This window comes from Diceros bicornis, chromosome 20 (genome assembly GCF_020826845.1).
Source record: "Diceros bicornis minor isolate mBicDic1 chromosome 20, mDicBic1.mat.cur, whole genome shotgun sequence".
Lineage (NCBI taxonomy): Eukaryota > Metazoa > Chordata > Mammalia > Perissodactyla > Rhinocerotidae > Diceros > Diceros bicornis.
Genome location: NC_080759.1, coordinates 19,894,660 through 19,916,075, shown reverse-complemented (window position 1 = coordinate 19,916,075; position 21,416 = coordinate 19,894,660). Strand labels below are relative to the sequence as shown.

General features: G+C 39.4%; 1 protein-coding gene across 5 annotated transcripts in view; it reads right to left on the bottom strand.

The window, feature by feature from the left end:
* Positions 1–10,507: 10,507 nt before the first annotated feature.
* IL6ST (interleukin 6 cytokine family signal transducer) overlaps positions 10,508–21,416 on the bottom strand; it is a 71,044-nt gene continuing 60,135 nt past the window's right edge. For all 5 annotated transcript variants that reach the window (XM_058564064.1, XM_058564063.1, XM_058564061.1 and 2 more), the window contains 2 exons: positions 16,428–16,509; positions 10,508–15,569 (listed from right to left, as the gene is read on the bottom strand). In XM_058564064.1, coding sequence (XP_058420047.1) covers positions 14,829–15,569; positions 16,428–16,509 — 823 coding nt within the window. In that variant the 3' untranslated portion in view covers positions 10,508–14,828. The remainder of the gene's footprint in view (positions 15,570–16,427; positions 16,510–21,416) is intronic.

Genomic DNA, 21,416 nt, shown 5'->3' with positions numbered 1-21,416 from the left:
ATGCCTATTGTGTTTTTTAAAAAAAATTTTATAGTATTTTGAATGTGAGGCAGCCTCATCTCACAGGAGAGTAAATGGCGATGGAAGTTTTGAGGAGTAAAGGAAAGGTAAAGAATAGTTCTTGCCGTGACGAAAGAATTTTACATGTGAAATTGGCGAGTCACGGTGCTGGTCTGCCCAAAACTATTTGGCATGGAGGAGAAGAGGGTAATTAGGTTTATCCAGGGTATGGACTTCTAGCTGAGTGGGACAGAGGGAGCGACAGGCCCTTGCAGAGTTTTGGTGTGGGTGAAGGCAGAGGAAGCTGATAGAGAAGGGCGGAGGCATTGGTTATGGAAATGGAGGCCTAAGGAGGGCCAGGAGGTGGCCAGGGGGTTTCCTGTGGGAGTGTCAAGTGAGTTGGAAGGGGAGGTGGTTGGAGACGTAGGATTAGTGATTTGGAGGCGCTGGGGTGTGGTGAGATCAAATTCAGGGTGTGATCGTGGGCTTGTGGGGCTGAGGGGAAGGAGAAGAAGTACTCTGGAGATTTTGAGGGAACTCAGAGGCCAGGTGGGTTGTTTGCTTCAGGCCTTCAGGCCGGCCTCAGCACGTCTTAGTGTTGTTCATCTCCCTCAGTGTTCTTCAGAGCTTGGAAAAAATTACTGATATCTTCTTTGTAAGAAAATTGAAAAAACTGTACTGTATCCCTTTGCTTATGATTCTCAAGCCTTTGCCTCTAGCCCAGATATTGCTGCTGTTCCAGACTCCTTTTCACGCACCACACACACACTTTTAAAGCCAACTTGGCTTGAACGTCCCCACCTTGTTCTCTTCCCGCATTGACTGCCTTTCCTCTTACATTCGGTGAAGCAGCTCGAGTGGCTGCTCTCCCTCACCTGCCCGTTGAATCAGTGGAGCACGTACTGACGATCCCACCTCATTAAGACCCTTTCCTACCCATTCCTTCCTCTCGGTCTTCCTGACTCGCCGTAGTTCAAGCCTTTACTCTCTCTCCCTGCGTTCCAGCAACAGCCTCCCGCTGCTCTCCTTTTTCACACCCTACCTTAGAACCAAGCATTTCTCCCCCCTGAACACAAAGTGGTCTTTTAACTTTTTAGGTCATATTCCTTCTTAGTGGACTTAAGTGGCAGCAACTTTGCCGCCAGCCCCTCCAACCCAAGCTCCTTCTGAGGCTCTCTCGTGTCTCGAGCTGTCCTAGACTATCTTCGGTCCTGGAGGCGTGCCAGGACGTTTGTCTCCGTGCAGACAGTAGGTGCTTCCTTTTCCTTCTCTGTCTGTTGAACTCCTTTTAAGATTATGTTGGAACAGCAATGGTAGAACCTTCCCTAATCTCCTAATGTTAAATTAAAACTCCCTTCCATTGTATGTTCTGGAACTGACGTTCAGTCTTCCTAAGGTATATTAGAAAGGAAAAGAAAACTTAGAAATGCAGGTTTGTGTTCTTTCTCCCTACCTTCCACATAATTTTAATAACACTCAATGCCATTTATTGAGTACTTATTATGGACCAGTCACTGTGCTAAAAGTTTTATGTGTCTTATTTCATTTAAGCCTCACAACATATCTGTGAAGTAGGTTCAATTATTCCTCTCATTATAAAAAAATAGAGCTAATGAGGTGACATTGCCCAAGATCATAACACTTGAAAGTGATGGAATCGGGGTTCAATAAAATTCAGGTCCATCTGAGAAAGCTGTGTTCTTAATATACTTAATGCCTCTCTCTATCTTCACAATTTCAGTGTTTTGTAGAGTAGATTGGAAGCTTACATGAATTTAGTTTAGGAGTTTTATGATTTCAGGCCTTAAGTTCAAGTCTTGAATGCATTATGTGGTAAGATAACGGTCTACTTTCATTCTTCTCCATGTGGCTGTCCAGTTTTCCCAGCACCATTTATTGAAGAGACTGTCCTTTCTCCATTGTATATTCTTGGCTCCTGTGCCATAAATTAATTGACCATATACGCGTGGGTTTTTTTCTGGGCTCTCTGTTCTGTTCCATTGATCTATGTGTCTGTGTTTATGCCAATACCGTACTGTTTTGATCACTATAGTTTGTAATATAGTTTGAAATCAGGGAGCGTGATACCTCTAGCTTTGTTGTACTTTCTCAAGATTGCTTTGGCTATTTAGGATCTTTTGTGGATCCACATACATTTTAGGATTGTTTGTTCTATTTCTGTGAAAAAATGCCATAGGGATTTTGATAGAGATTCCATTGAATCTGTAGATTGCTTTGGGTAGTATGGACATTTTAACAATATTAATTCTGCTAATCCATAAGCATAGAATATCTTTCCATTTGTTTATGTCTTTTTCAATTTCTTTCATCAATGTCTTAAAGTTTTCACCTCCTTGGTTACATTTATTCCTAGGTATTTTATTCTTTTTGATGCAATTGTAAATGGGATTGTTTTCTTAATTTCTCTTTCTGATAGTTTGTTATTAGTGTATGGAAATACAACTGATGTTTGTATATTGATTTTATATCTTACAACTTTACTAAATTCATTAATTCTAACAGTGTTTTGGTGGAGTCTTTAGGATTTTCTATATATAATATCATGTCATCTGCAAATAGTGACAGTTTTACTTCTTCCTTTCTGATTTGGATGCCTTTTATGACCTTTTCGTGCCTAATTGCTCTGGCTAGGACTTCCAATACTATGTTGAATAAAAGTGGTGAGAGTGGGCATCCTTGTCTTATTCCTGATCTTAGAGGAAAAGCTTTCAGCTTTTTACTGTTGAGTATGATGTTAGCTATGGGCTTGTCATACATATTATGTTGAGGTATTTATTGTCCCTCTACAACCACTTTGTTGAGAGTTTTTATCATAAATGGATATTTAATTTTGTCAAATGCTTTTTCGGCATCTATTGAGAGGATCATATAATTTTTATCCTTCATTTTATTAATGTGGTGTATCACATTGATTGATTTGTGGATGTTGAACCATCCCTGTATCCCTGGAATGAACCCCTTTGATCATGGTGTATGATCCTTATAATGTATTGTTGAATTCAGTTTGCTAATATTTTGTTGAGGATTTTTGCCTCTATGTTCATCAGGGATATTGGCCTATAACCTTCTTTTTTTTGTTGTGTCCTTGTCTCGTTTTGGTATCAGGGTAATGCTGGCCTTATAAAATGAGTTTGGAAGTATTTCCTCCTCTTCTATTTTTTGGAAGAGTTTGAGAAGGATTAGTATTAATTCTTTGAATATTTGGTAGAATTCTCCAGTTGAAACCATCTGGTCCTGGACTTTTATTTGTTTTTGATTACTGATTTCATCTCCTTACTAGTAATCAGTCTGTTCTATTTCTTCATTATTCAGTCTTGATAGGTTGTATGTTTCTAGGAATTTATCCATTTCTTCTAGGTTGTCCAATCTGTTGGTGTATGCTTGTTGTTGTCATTGTTATTACAGATGACGTAAATGAGAGTCAGAGAAGTTGTGCCAGGTTTGTCTGCCTCCAAAGCCCATGCTTTTCCTAATGGGCAACCTTGCATTGTTTGTTCATTCCTATCTAGGTCTACTGTGTAATGGGGGGAAGGTTCAACTTGGGCGGGGTCTGAACTAGCTGTTACTGAGAACCTGGGGAGTGTCTCTGGGAAGGAGTTCCACATGTTCCTACCTCCATCAATGCCATCTTCCTTGATGCTGTCCACAGAACCTCAGATGAGGCCTGCAGTCTCAAGGCAGTGTTCTGGGAGGTTAGGCAATTGACAGGAGAGGAATACAGGAAGGGGGATGAAGGCAGAAATTGACTGGGCAGGGGATTGACTACAGTTGCCTTAAAAGAGGAAATGAGGTATTTCTCAGCTGTTTGCCATTAGTGGTTGTCTGGAGACACCTTTGTGACTTTCCCAGTCTAGTCACGCCCTGGAAACCGTCCCTTGCTGTTGGCCCCACCCTCCCCAGCTCGTAGGCATGGTCAGAGACGTGGCATGGACATGAGCCCCTGAAACCAACAAATTGGCCTCCCCAGGACAGAAACCTGCTAGTCCTAAAGAGGGGAGATAGGGCCTGGTGTCATAGGCCAGGAATCTAGAGCCTCAGGCTTCCCTCATCATCTGTAGGATGTTTCTCCTTGGACGTGTCATCCACAGCATCAAAAGTAGGGTAACCTCTTCTTCATCTCCCTGGCTCACTTACCCAGATACACCTCCTTTCCCTCTTTCCTGACCGGCTATGTGGCTTCTGAAGTGTCCTGTGAGCTGTCACTGCCTTCCTATTTTCCTCCTAGTCTAAGCCCCCTTAACACTATTCTCCTTAACACTTCCCATCCCAGGCTTTACCCTCTTTTGTCCATTCCTCATTCAAGTGCTAGAATAATCTCGAAGTTATCCCACTTGCCCAACTGGAGAACCTGAGAAACTCCCAAACTCTTGTGATGACGGAAAGCCTGGCCCTCCAGCTGGCTACACCACCACCAAGCAGGGCACGGACTGGAGTGGCCACCTGCTCACCCCCAGGGTGGTGCACATGCATGGAGTGCTTTCAGTTTGTGTGTCCTGGGTGTCTCGCTGGCCTCACCCTAGCCCCAGCCCTGACACCAACTCCTGTCTGTCCCACCCACTTCATTTCTTCCTGTTCCCTGCCCCCTACGGGAGGCCTTCAACATCACCAAACCCTGACACTTCATTTATCATGGATCAGAAGGGAATCTGACACCTGCAGAATTACTTGCATAAAGCCTCCTTGTTTAAAAATGGAGCTGCCTTGCTTTCCATGATTCTATTGGAGAAGGGAGAAACCTGCTCCATGTTGCCTCAAATTCAGTAAAGAGCTTGCGATTGCATGTCTCTATTGAACCTTCTTCGATTGAGGTTGGAGATCTATGATTAGGTGTGAACTCAGGGCATTCCTGTTTCTGTCCTGGGAGCAGAAAAAGAGCAGGATTACCTCCCCCAGCACTTGACTGTGGGTTGCAGATCAATCCAACTGTGGCCACACTGAGAGGAATGGAGATAAGGCAGCTGGAGGTCCTTGATGGCTTGAGGAAATCACACTTTAGGCCAAGGGCTTGAAGCAGGGCAGGTAATATCTGGATGGTGCTCAGAGAGGTCAACAAAAATTCTTTTGCCCAATCATGAAATTTAAATCACACTGTGACAAAAAGAGTTATAGTTTAATCTGACCCAGAGAACTGAGGCAACATTAATTTGAGAACAGTTTGCACACACTGGCCCCTCTCCTTTTCACTTCTTCATAATTCCACAGAAAATTCTTTTCTTCCAGGAAGGCATGCTTGATGAATACAGCTTTTCTGGAAATATGAGTGTTTTCCCCAAAATCATTTTCCAGAAAAGGAGTCTCCTAATAGTTAATTCCTTACAAAGTTTCTTATATTACAGATTGTCTCTTCATTACTTTGGAAATAAGATTTATGTTTGGGCAAGACCCATTCACCAAAACAACCTCATTCATGCCAGTTTGGGAGGCCTGTGGAGATCACCAGAAGAACTGCCATAAAAGAAGCCAAAGGCAAAAAACAAAGATTTAGTAATTACTCCTGGGGTATGATCTCAATATTAAATATGTTAGATTTCATTGTAAAGTTTTTTACAGATCCTTTTAAAAGGCAAAATGGTAAGAGGTTACATTGTGGAGATGATACATATGCACTTCTAGGATAATTGGGGGAAACAGTTAACATTAAACAAGCAGATACTTAAGGCTTGGAACACTGTTTCCAATGACAGCTTCATCACACTGTGTCCCAAACAACTAGATGGAAGCGACAGGGATGAGCTCTGGAAAACCGTGTTGATGATTCACAAAGGGGAGCTAGTGATGACGAGAAAGACCCTGTTGTCCCAAGGCATGTGGAGATTTGCATAGAATTATTTCATAAGGTGTGACTGAAAAAAAAAATCAATATTCTATATTTCTGTATTGTATATGGTCTGACTTGAAACATGATCTATAGGTAGACAACTGACTATTTAATCAACTTCTCTAAAGTTTATACATTCAAGTTGTCCAAAAATTTTTCTTTAGGATCTTCTCATTGAGAAATTAGGGGATCCCTCTATATTTGGGGCTGCCTTATATTCGAGCCTAGTGGTAACTCAGACCCTGGTTTAGGTTGCTTGCACTTATTTGCCTTTTCACCTTTTGTGTGTGTGTGTGTGTGTGTGTGTGTGTGTGTGTGTGTGTGTGTGTGTGTGAGGAAGATTGGCTCTGAGCTAACATCCGTTGCCAATCTTCCTCTTTTTTTTTTTTTTTTTTTTTGTGAGGAAGATCAGCCCTGAGCTAACATCCATGCCAATCCTCCTCTTTTTGCTGAGGAAGACTGGCCCTGAGCTAACATCTGTGCCCATCTTCCTCCACTTTATATGGGACGCCGCCACAGCATGGCCTGACAAGCGGTGCATCAGTGCGCGCCCAGGATCCAAACCTGGGCCACCAGCAGTGAAGCGCGTGCACTTAACTGCCAGCCCCTATTCGCCTTTTCTGATGTGGTTTTGTTTTCAAGGCTGAGCCTGATCCTAAGTGTTTATTTCATTTCCAGACAATTTCTGAGGGCAGGGAGGTGTTCTTTTTCTATTGTAACCCTCCAAATAGAGTTCTTTCCTCCTGCGGTGCTGTGAAGTTCACTGGTCTGTCCTCTCATTTGCCTTGTCTGCAGGATGAGGAAACTGAACAAGAAGATCTGTAAGGATCCATCCTAGCTTTAATTATTTTTGACTTTTTGTTTTTTGACTTGCTGAATGTATGTGTTGCTTGATAAAAGCCCTCTCCTTTGGTGAGAGTGGGAATGGGAATCAGGAGGTGTTTTCACGTTGGAGGTGGAGAAGAGGGCAAATTCCTGACTGCTCATGGTACTATGCAACTGGGCAAAATGAAACCTGAGACACATGCTAAAAATAAAAAAAAAAATTAACAAATTTAAAAATCTGTTCCATCTATTCATCCATCCATCTCTTCCTATAAGCAAGATTTACCCAGCACCTGTAGATACCAGGCACTGTGCTGGGTGCCAGGCAAACAGAGATGAATAAGTTGGGGAACCTGCCTCTGGGGGCTCAGCTCTAAGGTCAGAGAGAGACAAACACCGGCCATCTGTCCGGTCTCAGGACACAGAAGGCCCTTAACTCTGGGGGTAAGGAGAGAGGAGGAAAATGCAAAGTCTCACCCAGGAGGATCTGTCTATTCTTGGTGAATAGGCAAGCATTTTCTAGGTAAACAAGGGATTAGGGCCGGGAGAACATTGGGGGAGGAAACCATGTGCATAGGCTGAGAGGTGAGATGAAACACAGTATGTTCCAGAAACAAGAGCATGGATATCTGGAGAGGAGGCTATGTGAAGCTGGAAAGAGAGGCACAGCAGGACCAGGAAAGACCATGGAGCCTGAGAAGCAAATGTGGGCGGTGTGGTCAGAGCAGCTGGACTGCAGCAGGCCCTTCGGGCTGCCAATGCTGCCCCTTAGTGGATCGGAGAAGATGGGCAGATGCAGCTGGAAGCCACACTGCAGAGGAGAGGCTCCAGAGGGGGACAGGCTGGGATGGGTACGTGCACTTGGCAGCAGACCTGGGAAGTCTGTGGCAGAACCACCTGGCACAGGAGTGTGATCTGAGCACCTAGGGAGGGTGCCCTGCCCCCAGATCCTTTTGTCACCAGCTGCAGGGGGCCAGATTCCACCCCAGAGGATCTTTTCTTTGGCCAAAGTAATGAGACTGTAGGAGTTGTGTTATAACGCATTCTGCTCAAGAAAGTGGGACATATTTACCTCCCTTTTAGGTGTTGCCATAAGTGGTGAGAACAAATGCATGTGCTGCGGGGAGGCCAGGCTTCAGAGCTCAGACGAGGGCAGAGAGAAGGAGAGATTCTGACTAAGAAACACTGCTCTGGGCTCAAGGCTCAGCACATTTAGAAGTAGGCAGTTGGCGAGGGGGGAAGCTTGAGGGCACTAGATGACGGTGGGGAGGTCAGGAGGCAGAGATAAGGAGGGGGAGAGAAAACTCAGAAAGGAGAGGGAAGTAGAAGTGTGTGACTCAACAGGTGGGCCATGGGCCACCAGCCACGGGCCTCGGGCATGCTGATCATCAAGGTATTTGCTAAAAGCACTTGGGTCCAGTGAGTATACAGCCCAGAAGGTGGGTTTTGGAGTCACATTAGCGTTGGAACCCCATTCTGCTACTTGTCAACCATATGATCCTGAGGCAAATTGTTCAACCTCTCTGAGCCTATGAGTCTGTAAATGGTTTTGATATTTATCTCCTAAAGATTTTTAAGGATTTAATGACCCAATGTAAACATTCCATGGATGGCATGTGTTTATTCACCTTGATACACCCTGTCCCAGCATGTGGCCCTCAGTAGGTGATCAAAAATGTCTTGGGCATGCAGGGAACAGCCCCTCACTCCAGCAACATGAGCAGCCAACAATTTCTAGTCACAGTCCTAAAAGTGGAACTTATATTTTTCTCAGAGGTCCTTTCCTAGGCTCTGATGCCACTGTGCAGCCCAGGTATTGTAAGTCTAGACTGAACAAGGGGCAAAATGCACACGGACTCTGACCCAGAGCCAAGAGTGACTGCTTTTTCATTCTGAATGTTTGTGCAGGATTATGTTTTCTATTGTCAGAAGTTCAGTGCCCCAGAGTATCCCTTTACTTACATATTCTCTTTTAAGCCATTCATTTAAAAGCACGATCCCCTTCCTGGAAGCTTTTAGAACCAACTCTAGAGAAATTTATACTAATTCATTTAAAAGCTATCATGTCAACAGCCTTTTTCTATAGCCAAAACTGTAGGGAAAACAATTTCTCATAGGGAGAGGATCCAGATTGTATCTTGGACCCATTAAGATTGTTCTAGCAAAGGGGGCCTGGACTGAGTCATAAGGTTGGTCTCATTCAGTGTCTGAACAAGTGCTTTCGGAGATAAACTACTTCTGATCGCTCACTCTGGCCACTTTGTCTTGAAAGGACTGTTCACAGCCCTGCCTGACGAGGCAGCTGCAGTGAGAAACACTTGATCTGCATTGCTTCCCCCCCGCCCCAACTTTATTTTTGTGTATGAGGATTCCCATCATATATCTCACCATGTTATCCCAGTAAGATTCCAATTTCATACAAATATATAAATACATAAATTTTAAAAAAGTAAAAATAAGAAAAATTTTTAACTAAAAAATGTTCAAGAATGATGAAAGAATTCTAGTTATAATTTTCTGACATATAAAATGACATAACCATAGTCACAAGGAATAAATGTAAAAGAATGGTTTTGAATGTCCACAGATTTCTAAACCTAAGCTATGCCCTCCTATCTCGTTAAAACCTTTAGCAGTTGAGAAAAAAGAACTATAATCTAAAAATAAATGTTAAACTTTGAATTTAAAGGTAGATTTTTCTCCCTTAACGGAGATAGAACTGTTTTAAGCTGTTGAGAAACCAAGTCTCCTTTCTAAGGTCTTTCTAGGTCAGCCAAGAGCCAGCCTAAGTGAGCAGCTACAGGCACAAGAGCCATTTACCGTCCCTCTGCTTCCTCCCCTTTCCTCTTTTTCTACCCCAGTTCTCCTTTTCTCCTGCCCTTCTGCTTACTCTCTCAACTAGCCAAAGTCTCGGACTTAAACATGTAAAAGCACGCACACAGTTTGTTGTACTAAGTTTTATGTTTATAATCTGAAAGTATGGAAGAAATGTTTCATATTACTTTAAAAAAAAAAAAAAAAAAGCTTAAACCAAAAGTTAAACAAAAATGTTTCTGTGCCTCTAGGCTAGGGAAACAATGCTGAGGGAGCCCTGTAATCTTTTTGAAGCAGGATGGATTGAATCCATATATAAATTAGGGTACCACAAGAGGTACCACAAAGAAGTCAGGCTGAGCTTGTAAGCCTCATAGCCATCTATAAGATTTTAGACAAAGGAACATACAGGCCAAAGCCAAGATATTCTTTCTATAACCTTTAGTATATATGTGAAGGGATGAAGTTAACTTGTTGCCTGGTTTGTGGATTTATTTTTGACTCACTGCATAGTTTAGATAAAATCACAATATGCAAATCTAACGGTTCAAATATTCTCCCAGGTGGAATTGGTGACTAAGTTAGTTTCATACACTACTACCCAGCAATGTATCAAGCTGGCTTCATGCCTCACTGTGACAAGCACTAGACTCCAGCCGAGTGTGGGCACAGACAGGCCACAAGATGGCACAGCACCTCTGTACTTGGTTGGTCCCTTGTCAACCCAGTAGGAAAAAAATCCACTAGGAGGTAGGATGCTGGGACTGCAGAACTCACCTTAGTAAATGTGGAAAACTGGTAAAGGAATTTACCTTTGAGTAAATTCTGAGTCCATTCTATATAGTATTAAGGCCAACATAGCTTGATTTTCTTCTAAATCCTATTCCATTATGCTAAAGGAGCATGTAAAAAGCCACAGAACCCTCATAAAGCATCTAGTTTACACTAAGACCCAACATCAGTAGGAATAAATACTGTTACTTCAAACATTACATGTAACGACATCAAATGGTACTGACCACACAGAAAAAATCTGAATAAGAATTTATTTAAATTTACTTAAAGGATTAGAGCTAATATATAGGAGAACATTTACAGTAACATTTAGAGTTATGTCAACATAAAAACCATTAGCTGTGGTTACGATTAGCACATGCAATTTACTGCAAAGGTAAAAATACATACATCACTCTCTCTAGACAAGTCTTCTATGTGAAGTTAGATTAGATGGGGGTAAAACAGCAAGTGAACCTGAAGGGATTGCACTTAGAAGTAAATGGGACACAGCTAGTATATAAAGAGGAGACACACCTAATGCTAATCACTGTACTGTAGTACTAGCAAATTGCACTTATTTTTAGAGTATATTATTCAATATACATATACATTAAGACTAAAGAATTTTCAAATATCCACCTTTAAAATATCCTTTTATTTCTGATGATCTCATGTTGGTATTCATGTAACAGCATCTGGAACATGTAGTTATCATTCAGACAAAGTTTGTGTTTAAGGGACAAAAGACCTGGACCATCTATCCCCATTGGCCTTAAATGCATTTTCATCACCATCTATCAACTTTAAAGAACAACTGGGTAACGAAGTTAAACTAACCCATTTGAAGGAACTGCTGACTACAAAAAACCCTTAAAAATGTAGGAAAAAGTGGATAACAGAAGAGCTCACCCAGAGCTATCTTCTATTTTTAATGCAGCGTATGCTAGAATATCATGCTAACACACATACTAGTAGCATATATGATTAAAAAATAGATTAATCCAAAAGATATTACATTCGGCTTTGGAAAGTTTTGTTTTGTCTTACATCTGAACCCTGTTTATGAGTAGACTGAAAAGGAACTGCTGTCAAGGACCTGTCCAAAGAAGAATTAGGCTCTAAGTTTGCTAGTTTTGCTTTCTTTGAAATCAATGACAATACACAATTTTAGGCTAAACCTAAATACCTTGCTATTTTATGGTTTCATATTCTCTTAATTTACAGAAAAGTGCAAAAAAAATTTTTCAAAGTAATGTTAACCTGGGCAATAGACTCTAACATGACCTACAACAGAAACCTATCCCAATAATTTTTAACAATGAAATTTTAAGTTGTCTATAGCTTATTATTTTGACATTTTACCCATTTCAACAAAATAAAACTAGTGAAACAGAAGTGTATGGTTTAGAAATTTGTTCTTAAAACCAAACAGAGGAGAACGATGTGAAATATAACAGAATGGAGGAAGAGCTCACCTACTTTATTTATACTTGGTCAATATGTGCCAGGTAACAGAAACATTTCATGGAAGTCTATATAATTATTCTACTTCTACATTTATGGCATGATTTTAACTAGTTAACTGTGTGGGTAGAAAACAGACATCTTTTAAAATTTGATTTCTATTTATAAAGCTATTTTAGATGTTCCACTTTATGAGCTTTCATAAATGTTTTAAAAGTATATTTCAACTTCATTAACCTTTAACTTCACAATAAGCTAGGGTCATTGGCTGACATGAGTAAAAGGAATAATGTTGAAATTATACGCACAACTAGGTAGAGAATAGATGTGAACACAAAACGTGAATGATTTTGCTTTTCCTACTGCTTCTACTCACATGTTGGCTATGTTTGTGAGTGCTGACTGATCCATGTTAAAAAGGGATTAAATTTTTAGATTTTAATGGGTTTGAAGTTGGATAGTTCTCCAATAGTTATTCAGCATCATGCCTTTATGAGGGATGGGGATAGGATACCAAAGAAAGACACCAGCAACTAATAGTCAAATTACAGTAGCAGTACATGTAACATATGCTTGATTATTATTATTTTTAATCCTACAAGAGGACAACTGCATCAGAAGGAGTGAATTAGTTTTGTCCACCAAGAGACTGTTTTCTGATGTGCATTACTTTAAATTTTTGGATCTAAAGATTTAATGAGTAATAAATCCACTAACATATATAGACTAATTTTCACATAAATAAACCAGATTTGTTTCTCTGCCTACCTAAAATATAATTTACATGCATCAAAACATAGATTATTCTAAGACATGCCTTAGGAAAGTAAGTTTCATGTTGCTTTTCTCTTTCTGGGCAAAGATGTATATTACATATTAGTGACCAAATACATATTTATTTCTTGAATGCATTTTTGCACAGTAACAATTTAATGTCCCAAGTGCTCTTGTGGCTGGTAGGCATTCACTCACTGCACCATGTTCTACACAAGTTTCAACAGACAAATTTGTTATACGATGTCCTTTCTTAAATGACTCTTCATTCTCATTCCCTTAGATCATGAGTTCACATTTTAAAAGTGCCCCCCAACCATGTACAAACTTCACACTAGAATATTCTTCACAACACTGCTATTTGTAAGAGGAAGGTGAGAGCTAAACATGATTACAATAACATGACTACTTATTTTGAGGGAATAAAAAAATGTAATCAATATAAATTTCATGACACATATCTAGTCCTGATTTGGACCAGCTTTTGACGACCAACTTAAACGGTGGTGATGCCATTATCCTGTAGTGTGAGTCTGGGGTCTCTCTGTCCCTACTTGACCTCTCTGTGCCTAATTTTCCTCATCTACTTCTAATTCTGTCGTTCTACAAATCTCATGTTGGTTTTGCCTAAAGTAGAACTGGATGTATCAGAATAAAGCATCTGCTCTGTCTCACAAAGACCATATATGTGAAAGAACTCATGAAAAGTATTAGGCAAGAATACAAAGGAGAAAGTATAATAGGAAGTCTCATGTGAACAATATTTTGAGAGTAATGAGTAGAATCATATTTCAACTGTAAATGTATACCAATTTTTCTTAGCCTTTTATTCTTCAATAACCTCTACAAACGTTGGCCTGGTTTCTGTAACTTAAATATCACAGAAAAACAAAACCTATTTTCTCCAAACTTACTTAATAGCAGTAGTCAACCACTAATGATTTATGACAACAACTTCTCACTTACTCAGCTCCTATCTTTAGCCCCCTGCCTCCTTGTCAAATGGAAATGGCATAAACGCAAAAGTGGGTTTAGCACTAAACTCTGGAGGCCTGGCTCACTTCTGCACTGAAGAACAGAACATGTGGAAAGAGGTTTAAAATATAACTAAATCACAATGTAAAACTAAGTTCCACCTACCTCAGAACTGGCAGGTATTAAAACACTATTCATTAAGTGCCTCTACAATAAGGATATTTGCTGTGATATTTACTAAGATCAATATGTACATTTTTTGAGTTGGGTTTTGTTTTTCTGAGTACTGCCCAAGTCCTCTTAGTTTGCTTCAAACACCTAGTAGAAAAAAGAACATTTTTGATCTTGGCCTATTCAGAAATAAAAATAAAGCATATTAAATTAAAACACAATTTTAAGCCCAAGACATATTGTATAAAGTGCTTCATCAACCAAATTCTCGGAAGTCTTAACAAGAAGGGTCAATATGTTTATATACACATATAGAAAAACGTTAACAAAAACGTTAACAATTTAAGCTCTTATAAATGGCAAAGAATTTTAAATGCTTAAGATAGCTTGTGGTATTCATTCCTAGCTCTTATCTGGGCACTCAAATGAGTTTGTGAAATGGATCTTCAAAGAGGTTGTCAGTAATTGTCAATAATGATAGAAAATTTTTGAAAATTTGTTGATTATTGTTAAAAATTTAAGATTATATAATATTCAAAAATTAATACTTTTAATTTGCCAAGTTAAACTCCAGAAGTCCTTTTCTCCAGTAACTGGCAGCATCATTACCAATGGAAGAGAACTAATATTTTATATGTTGGTATGATTTTAATGGAGCCCAATTTTTTGTGTTTTTTTTGTCAGACAACAAAAGCTGGGCTTATATAGTAATGCCATCTGAACCTCTTTTTAAATTATGTTGGCAGCTGAAGTAGAGGGTCTAGACTTTGCTCCCCTAATTTTTTACATTAACTCTCCTGAAGCCACTTTGATGACTATTTTGATCACTAAAATCAGTATAGCTGTGCTCACTGCTTACTATTTAAATACTCTCTGCTTTCTAGGTAGCAAAGCAAAAAGTTTTACTTTATAAATTTCAGACAAGCTTTCTATTTTTCTTCAGTGCAAACATCCTGAAACAGCACAAAGTCATTCAGCTATTCAGAGGATGAAGTCAGTTTATGTAGTGCTTAAAGTGGAATCCCAGATATTCTGGAAAGGAAATAGCCCATGTGGGAGGACAGTACATTTTTGTCCTTAAGGGCAAATGAACATCTTCAGTGAGCGAAGATTATTTTTATCTGAAATTCCAGATAAAATATTTTTAGCTTTACTTTAACAGGTACTGCTGTGTAAGAGAACAAGTCTTTCACTGAGGCATATAGCCACCTTGTCTTACAGTCTGTGGTAAGTAACTTTTAGGCATTCCTTCATCAATCGCAGCCTCCATCCCAACTGTTTCAAATCTCTCTACTTGCTCCTCAGTACCTGGACCAAAAGAAGCTGCTGTAGAAACTTCCTGAAACATTTTCATTTGCCCAGATCCACTGGACTGTGAAATATGATCTGAAATCTGCTGCTGTTTAAGTCTAACAAAATCTTCTTGATTGATTGATGAACCTTGCTTTGACCTTTCAAAATGTGAAATAACTGGACTGGTTTCACGTTGACCGCAGTTTTGTTTGAAATACTGTTGCCTAGGCAAAATGCCGTCACTGCCCTCTACGTTATCTACTAGCTGTAGATCTTCTGGTCTTTCTTCGGAATCTAACAAAGGCTGGGTGGACTCGGATCTTGAGAAGACCTGGACTGAAGGAACCTGGTGTCTGTAGCCACTATGCACCACAGTGGAATACTGGACAGTGCTCGAAGTGTTTTGTGCAGATTCATTTTCATCACTGCTAGAAATGCTTGGCCTAGAAGACGACATGCACGAAGACCCTCCAATACCACTGCTGTGTCCTTCAGTACTGATTTTTTCCCTCTTGAATAGATCTAATGATTTCATATCTTCTGGAAAGGTCTTTTTGTCATTTGCTTCTATTTCCACAACACTTACATCAGTGAAATTGCCATCTGAATACATCTGATCTTTTGAATTAAAATTATGCTAAGAAAGAGAGAAAAAGGATTATATACCTGGTATATGTTCATTTGGAAACACTGAAATAAATATATATGGCAAATATTAAGTAAAGACACAGAGGTAATGCATCTCTGAAACTTTTCAGCAACTTTCAAGGGTGCAGAGATAATCTATATCACTAAATCACTGTCAAGTACCTGAATCACAGACATTGTGAAATGATTCTAAGAAGTATAAATCAGGCTGTACGTCCTCAGAATTCCAAATCAATATTGTTGGTGTTACATTTTGATAAGCTAAGAGTCTATAAATAATATTTCATTCGTGCCTAGAGTAGGATTAATTGGATGGAAAAACTAGGAAACATTAAGAAAAATCAGACTAAAAGGACTAAAGTTTCATAGAATATAAAATACACAACACATTTTAATCTGTTAATATAAAATTAAAGGATTATTAGAAGGTAATAAATACAAATCATTTCTTCTTAAGAGAAGTTCAAAGATATTAGCGTAGGAGTCCAGAAATCATTTCATCAATGTTAAAATGGTAGAATGTTACATTTTATTTTAATATCCAATTCAAAATGCTTGCCTTACAACACAGTTAACACATAGCAGTATTAACACTTTGAAGTTGCAAATTGAAAACTTAAATATTTTTAATGTTTACTGAATAAAATTAGGAATATCAGAACAAATATGCTGTGATGATAAACTCCTTGAATATGTAGGTATTATTTAAAACTTTGATTAAAATTTTCATTTATGTACTATTTTTTGTTTACTTTTTGATTCAGTCTGATTATCTTTTGGTCAAACTCTACAAATGTATTCTAATATGCTTGTATATTATAAACAAGTCAGAAACATTTTGTCTTACCCTTGGAGGTGTGTGAGGTGACCACTGGGCAATATGACTCTTTGAAGGATCTGGAACATTAGGCCAGATGTGTTTTTTAATTCTAGAGAGAAAAGAAATACAGCATATGTAGAACCCCATGTAATGAACAACAAATAGTCCTTATTTCTAAACATGTTCATCTAAGAATCTTAAGAATCAAACCAATTAAATAAACCCAAAATACCTACTGTACCCTAAAGCCAACAAAAAAAATTATTTTTCTTGTAACCAATATAAAAATACTGTTAAAAATGCATAAGGATCTTAATCTAGTCATAAAAAATTGTTAAGGCTAGAGAGGAGGCTGGAAAGATGAAAGCATAGGAGGACTCTGAACTCACCTCCTCCCATGGACACAACAACTTTACCACTACCTTTGGAACAATTACCCTGAGAGAGAACGGGAAAATGGATAGAAAGAACCCTCACAACAAGGGACAGCGCTGACTGAGGTGGAAGAGGCAGAAATTCTGTTCCGGAGAGGAAAAAGCCACATTCCAGCTGTGGCACTTCATGGCTAGGAGCAATTTTAAGCTACGAAGCTTTCCCTGGAGGAGTGGGGGATCTGAGTGGGAAAGCTTTGCCACAATAAGCAGTTTCTGAACTCTGCACAACCAAGACAAGTGTCATAATATCTGGCTTTGCTGGCTATTAACAACAACAGGGAATACCCCCAGAAAAGCTATCCAACATAAGAGGAAAAAAAAGCTTACTCTTAAAGGCCCCACACACAAATTCACCCATTTTGGAAAGCAACCTAAAATCACCAGAAAGAAAGGTACATAATCTTTTGTTGAAAAGAGACTCACTTGATAGGTTCTGGGTGCAACTCAGTGAGGCAGGAGGTGGCTGGGACCGCCTCCCCAGAGACTGAGACATTGGTGGCAGCCATTATTATGACCTAGTAAAAGTGTGCTGACACACTGGCAGACGCCATTGGAGTTCTTCCCCTGACCTGTTAGCATAGTGGTTTGCCCCACCCACTAGAGCACTGATTTAATCCAGCTCAGCTAGGACAGGCAGCTGGTCTTAGGGACTGGCCCCACCCAACAGTGGGCCCACATAGGTGGGGCATGTGGGACCTCTGCAGCAGGGCAAGTGGGTCTGCCTCTGCCAGGCAGGGTGTGCATGGGGGTGGGCCTGCATTGGCAGAGTGTATGGGGCCTCTGCAGCAGGGTACGTGGGTCCACTTTAGTGGTTTGGGGTGTGCGTACAGGGCAGGATTGCACTGACAGAGTGTGTGGGCCTGCAGGTGGTGGGGCTTGTCAGCTGCAGAAGACTTGTGCTTCTCAAACAGCCACACACGGGATCGGCCCCACCTTTCAATGCCTGAAACAACTGTGTGCTGCCACACCTGGGCTGGCCCCACCCAGCTGCACTACTGAGAGTGTTGACAACAGCCTTGCAGGCCGGAGGCCTACAGCAATTGTAAGCCCCTGAGCCTAGCAATAAGCCACACTGGGAGCCTACTCACTTATCAGAAAAATTGCAGCAGGAATGTGCTATTAGACCTTGTAGCCAACTGTGGTGGGGCTCCCCATGCCTGATAAAGTGACTGAAGGGACCACAGCAGCCTCATGCAGCTGAGCATTACAACCAGCTGGACAGGGGGACAGCCTAGCCTCCCCAGGCATCTGCAGCAAGAGCAACCCTGCCACAACAGAAGGACACACATAGTCCATATAGGGGACACTCCTGGAACATCTGGAACTGGTGACTAAAGGGAAGCACACTGCTGGGCCTCATAAGGCATCTCTTATATAAGACCACTTCTCCAAGAGCAGGAGATGTAGCTGATCTATCTAATACATAGATTTAAATACAGAAAAAGAGGCAAAATGAGGAGACAAAGGAATATGTTCCAAATAAGGGAACAAGCCAAATCCTCAGAAAAAGAACTAAACGAAACAGAGATAAACAATCTACCTGATAAAGAGTACAAACTAATAGTCATAAGGATGCTCACTGACCTTGGAAGAAGAATGGATGAATTCAGTGAGAACATCAACAAAGAATTGGACAATATAAAAAAACCAATCAGAACTGAAGAATACAATAATGGAAATGAAAAATTCACTAGACAGACTTAATAGAACAGATGATACAGAAGAACAGATCAGTAAGCTGGATGAAAGACTAGAGGAAATCACTCAAGCTGAACAGAAAAAAAAAAAAAGAATTAAAAAGAACAAGGACAGTCTAAGAGACCTCTGGAACAACATCAAGCACACTAACATCCATATTGTAGGTGTCCCAGAAAAAGAAGAGAGAGACAAAGGGGCAGAGAATCTATCAGAAGAAATAACAGCTGAAAATTTTCCTAACCTAAGAAAGAAAACAGACATCCAGGTACAAGAAGCACAGAGAGCACCCAACAAGATGAACCCCAAAGAGGCCCACACCAAGACACATTATAATCAAAATGTCAAGAATTAAAGAGAGAATCTTAAAATCTGCAAGAGAAAGGCAACAAGTTACATAAAAAGGAAACCCCCTAAGGTTATCAGCTGACTTCTCAGCAGAAACCTTACAGGCTAGAAGGGAGTGGCACGATATATTTAAAGTGCTGAAAGGAAAAAACCTACAGCCAAGAATACTCTACACGGCAAGGTTCTCATTAAGAATGGAAGGTGAGATAAAGAGTTTTCTAGACAAGCACAAACTAAAAGAGTTTATCACCAATAAACCAGCCTTACAAGAAATGCTAAAGGGACTTATATAAGTGCAAAAGAAAAGACCACAAATAGGACTAAGAAAATTATCAAAAACAAAACAAAACAATAAAATCACTGGTAAAGGCAAATATACAGTAAAGGGAGCAGATCAAGCACCAATGAAGCTAACGTGAAGGTCAAAAGACAAAAGTACTAAAATTATCTCTTTCCATGATAAGAGGGTAACGGATACACACACACACAAAAGAGGTTAAGTATGATATCAAAAACATAAAATGTGGGAGGAGGGGAGTAAAAGAGCAGAGCTTTTAGCAAGAGGTCAAACTTGAGATCATCAACTTAATATTGATTGCAATATATGTAGGTTATCATATATGAACTTCACAGTAATCACAAACCAGAAACCTATAATAAATATACAAAAAATTAAGAGAAAGGAACCCAAGCACAATACTAAAGAAAGCCATCAAACCACAAGGGAAGACAGCAAAGCAAGAAGAAAGGGAACAGAGAACTACTAAAACACCCAGAAAAAAAGTTAAAAAGTGGCAATAAGTACATTCTTATCAATAGTTACTTTAAATGTCAATGGACTAAATTCTCCAATCAAAAGAGACAGGGTGGTTGATTGGATAAAAAAACAAGACCCATATATATGCTGCATACAAGAGACATAGTTCAGACCTAAAGACACTTACAAACTGAAAGTGAAGAGATGTAAAAAGATACTCCATGCAAATGGTAATGAAAAGAAAGCTAGAGTAGCAATAATTATATCAGACAAAATAGACTTTAAAATAAAAACTGTAAAAAGTCAAAGAAGGGCACTACATAATAATAAAGGGAACAATCCAACAAGAGGACCTAACACGTGAAATATCTATGCACAAATCATAGGAGAACCTAAATATATAAAGCAATTATTAACAGACATAAAAGGAGAAATAGACAGCAACACAATAACAGTAGGGAACTTTAACACTCCACTTACACCAATGGACAGATCATCCGAACAGAAGATCAATAAGGAAACGTTGGCCTTAAATGACATACTAGACCAAATGGACTTAGTAGATACATACCGGGCATTCCACCCAAAAACCAAAGAACACATTCTTTTCAAATGCACATGGAACATTCTCCAGGCTAGATCACATATTAGGCCATAAAACAAGTCTCAATAAATTTAAGAGGACTGAAATAATACCAAGCATCTTTTCTGACCACAATGGTAAGAAAATAGCAATTAACTACAGGAAGAAAATTGGAAGAACCACAAATATGTGGAGATTAAACAAAATGCTACTGAACAACTATTGGGTCAACAAAGAAATCAAAGGAGAAATCAAAAAATACCTGGAGACAGATGAAAATGAAAATACGACATGCTAAAATTTATGGGATATAGCAAAAGCCGTTCTAAGAGGGACGTTTACAGCAATACAGGCTACCTCAACAAACAAGAAAAATCTCAAATAAACAAGCTAACAGTGTACTCAAAGGAACTGTGCACCCAAAGGAACTGGAAAATGAAGGAAAAACAAAGCCTAAAATCAGTAGAAGGAAGGAAATAATAAAAATAAGATCAGAAATAAATGAAATAGAGACTAAAAAAAAAAAAAAAAGAAAAAAAATTAATGAAACAAAGAGCTGATTCTTTGAAAAGATAAAATTGGCAACCCTTTAGCTAGACTCACCAAGAAAAAAGAGAAGGCTCAAATAAATAAAATCAGAGATGAAAGAGGAGAAATTACAACAGACACCCCAGAAAGACACAAGATTATAAGAGAATATTATGAAAAGCTATATGCCACAAATTGGATAACCTAGAAGAAATGGATAAATTCTTAGAATCCTAAAAACTTCCAAAACTGAATCAAGAAGAAATAGAGAGTTTGAATAGACTAATGGCCAGTAAGGAGATCAAAACAGTAATCAAAAACCTCCCCCAAAATAAAAGCCCATGACAGACAGCTTCTTTGGTGAATTCTACCATACGTTCAAAAGACTTAATACCTATCCTTCCCAAGCTTCCTAACTCATTCTACAAAGCCAACATTACCCTGATACCAAAACCAGACAAGGACAACCAACAAAAGAAAATCACAGGCCAATATCACTGATGAACACTGATGCAAAAATCCTCAACACAGTACTAGCAAGTCGAATACAACAATACATTAAAAAGATCATACACCTTGATCAAGTGGGTTTATTCCAGGGATACAGGGATGGTTCAACATCCACAAATCAATCAACATGATACACCACATTAACAAAATGAAGAACAAAA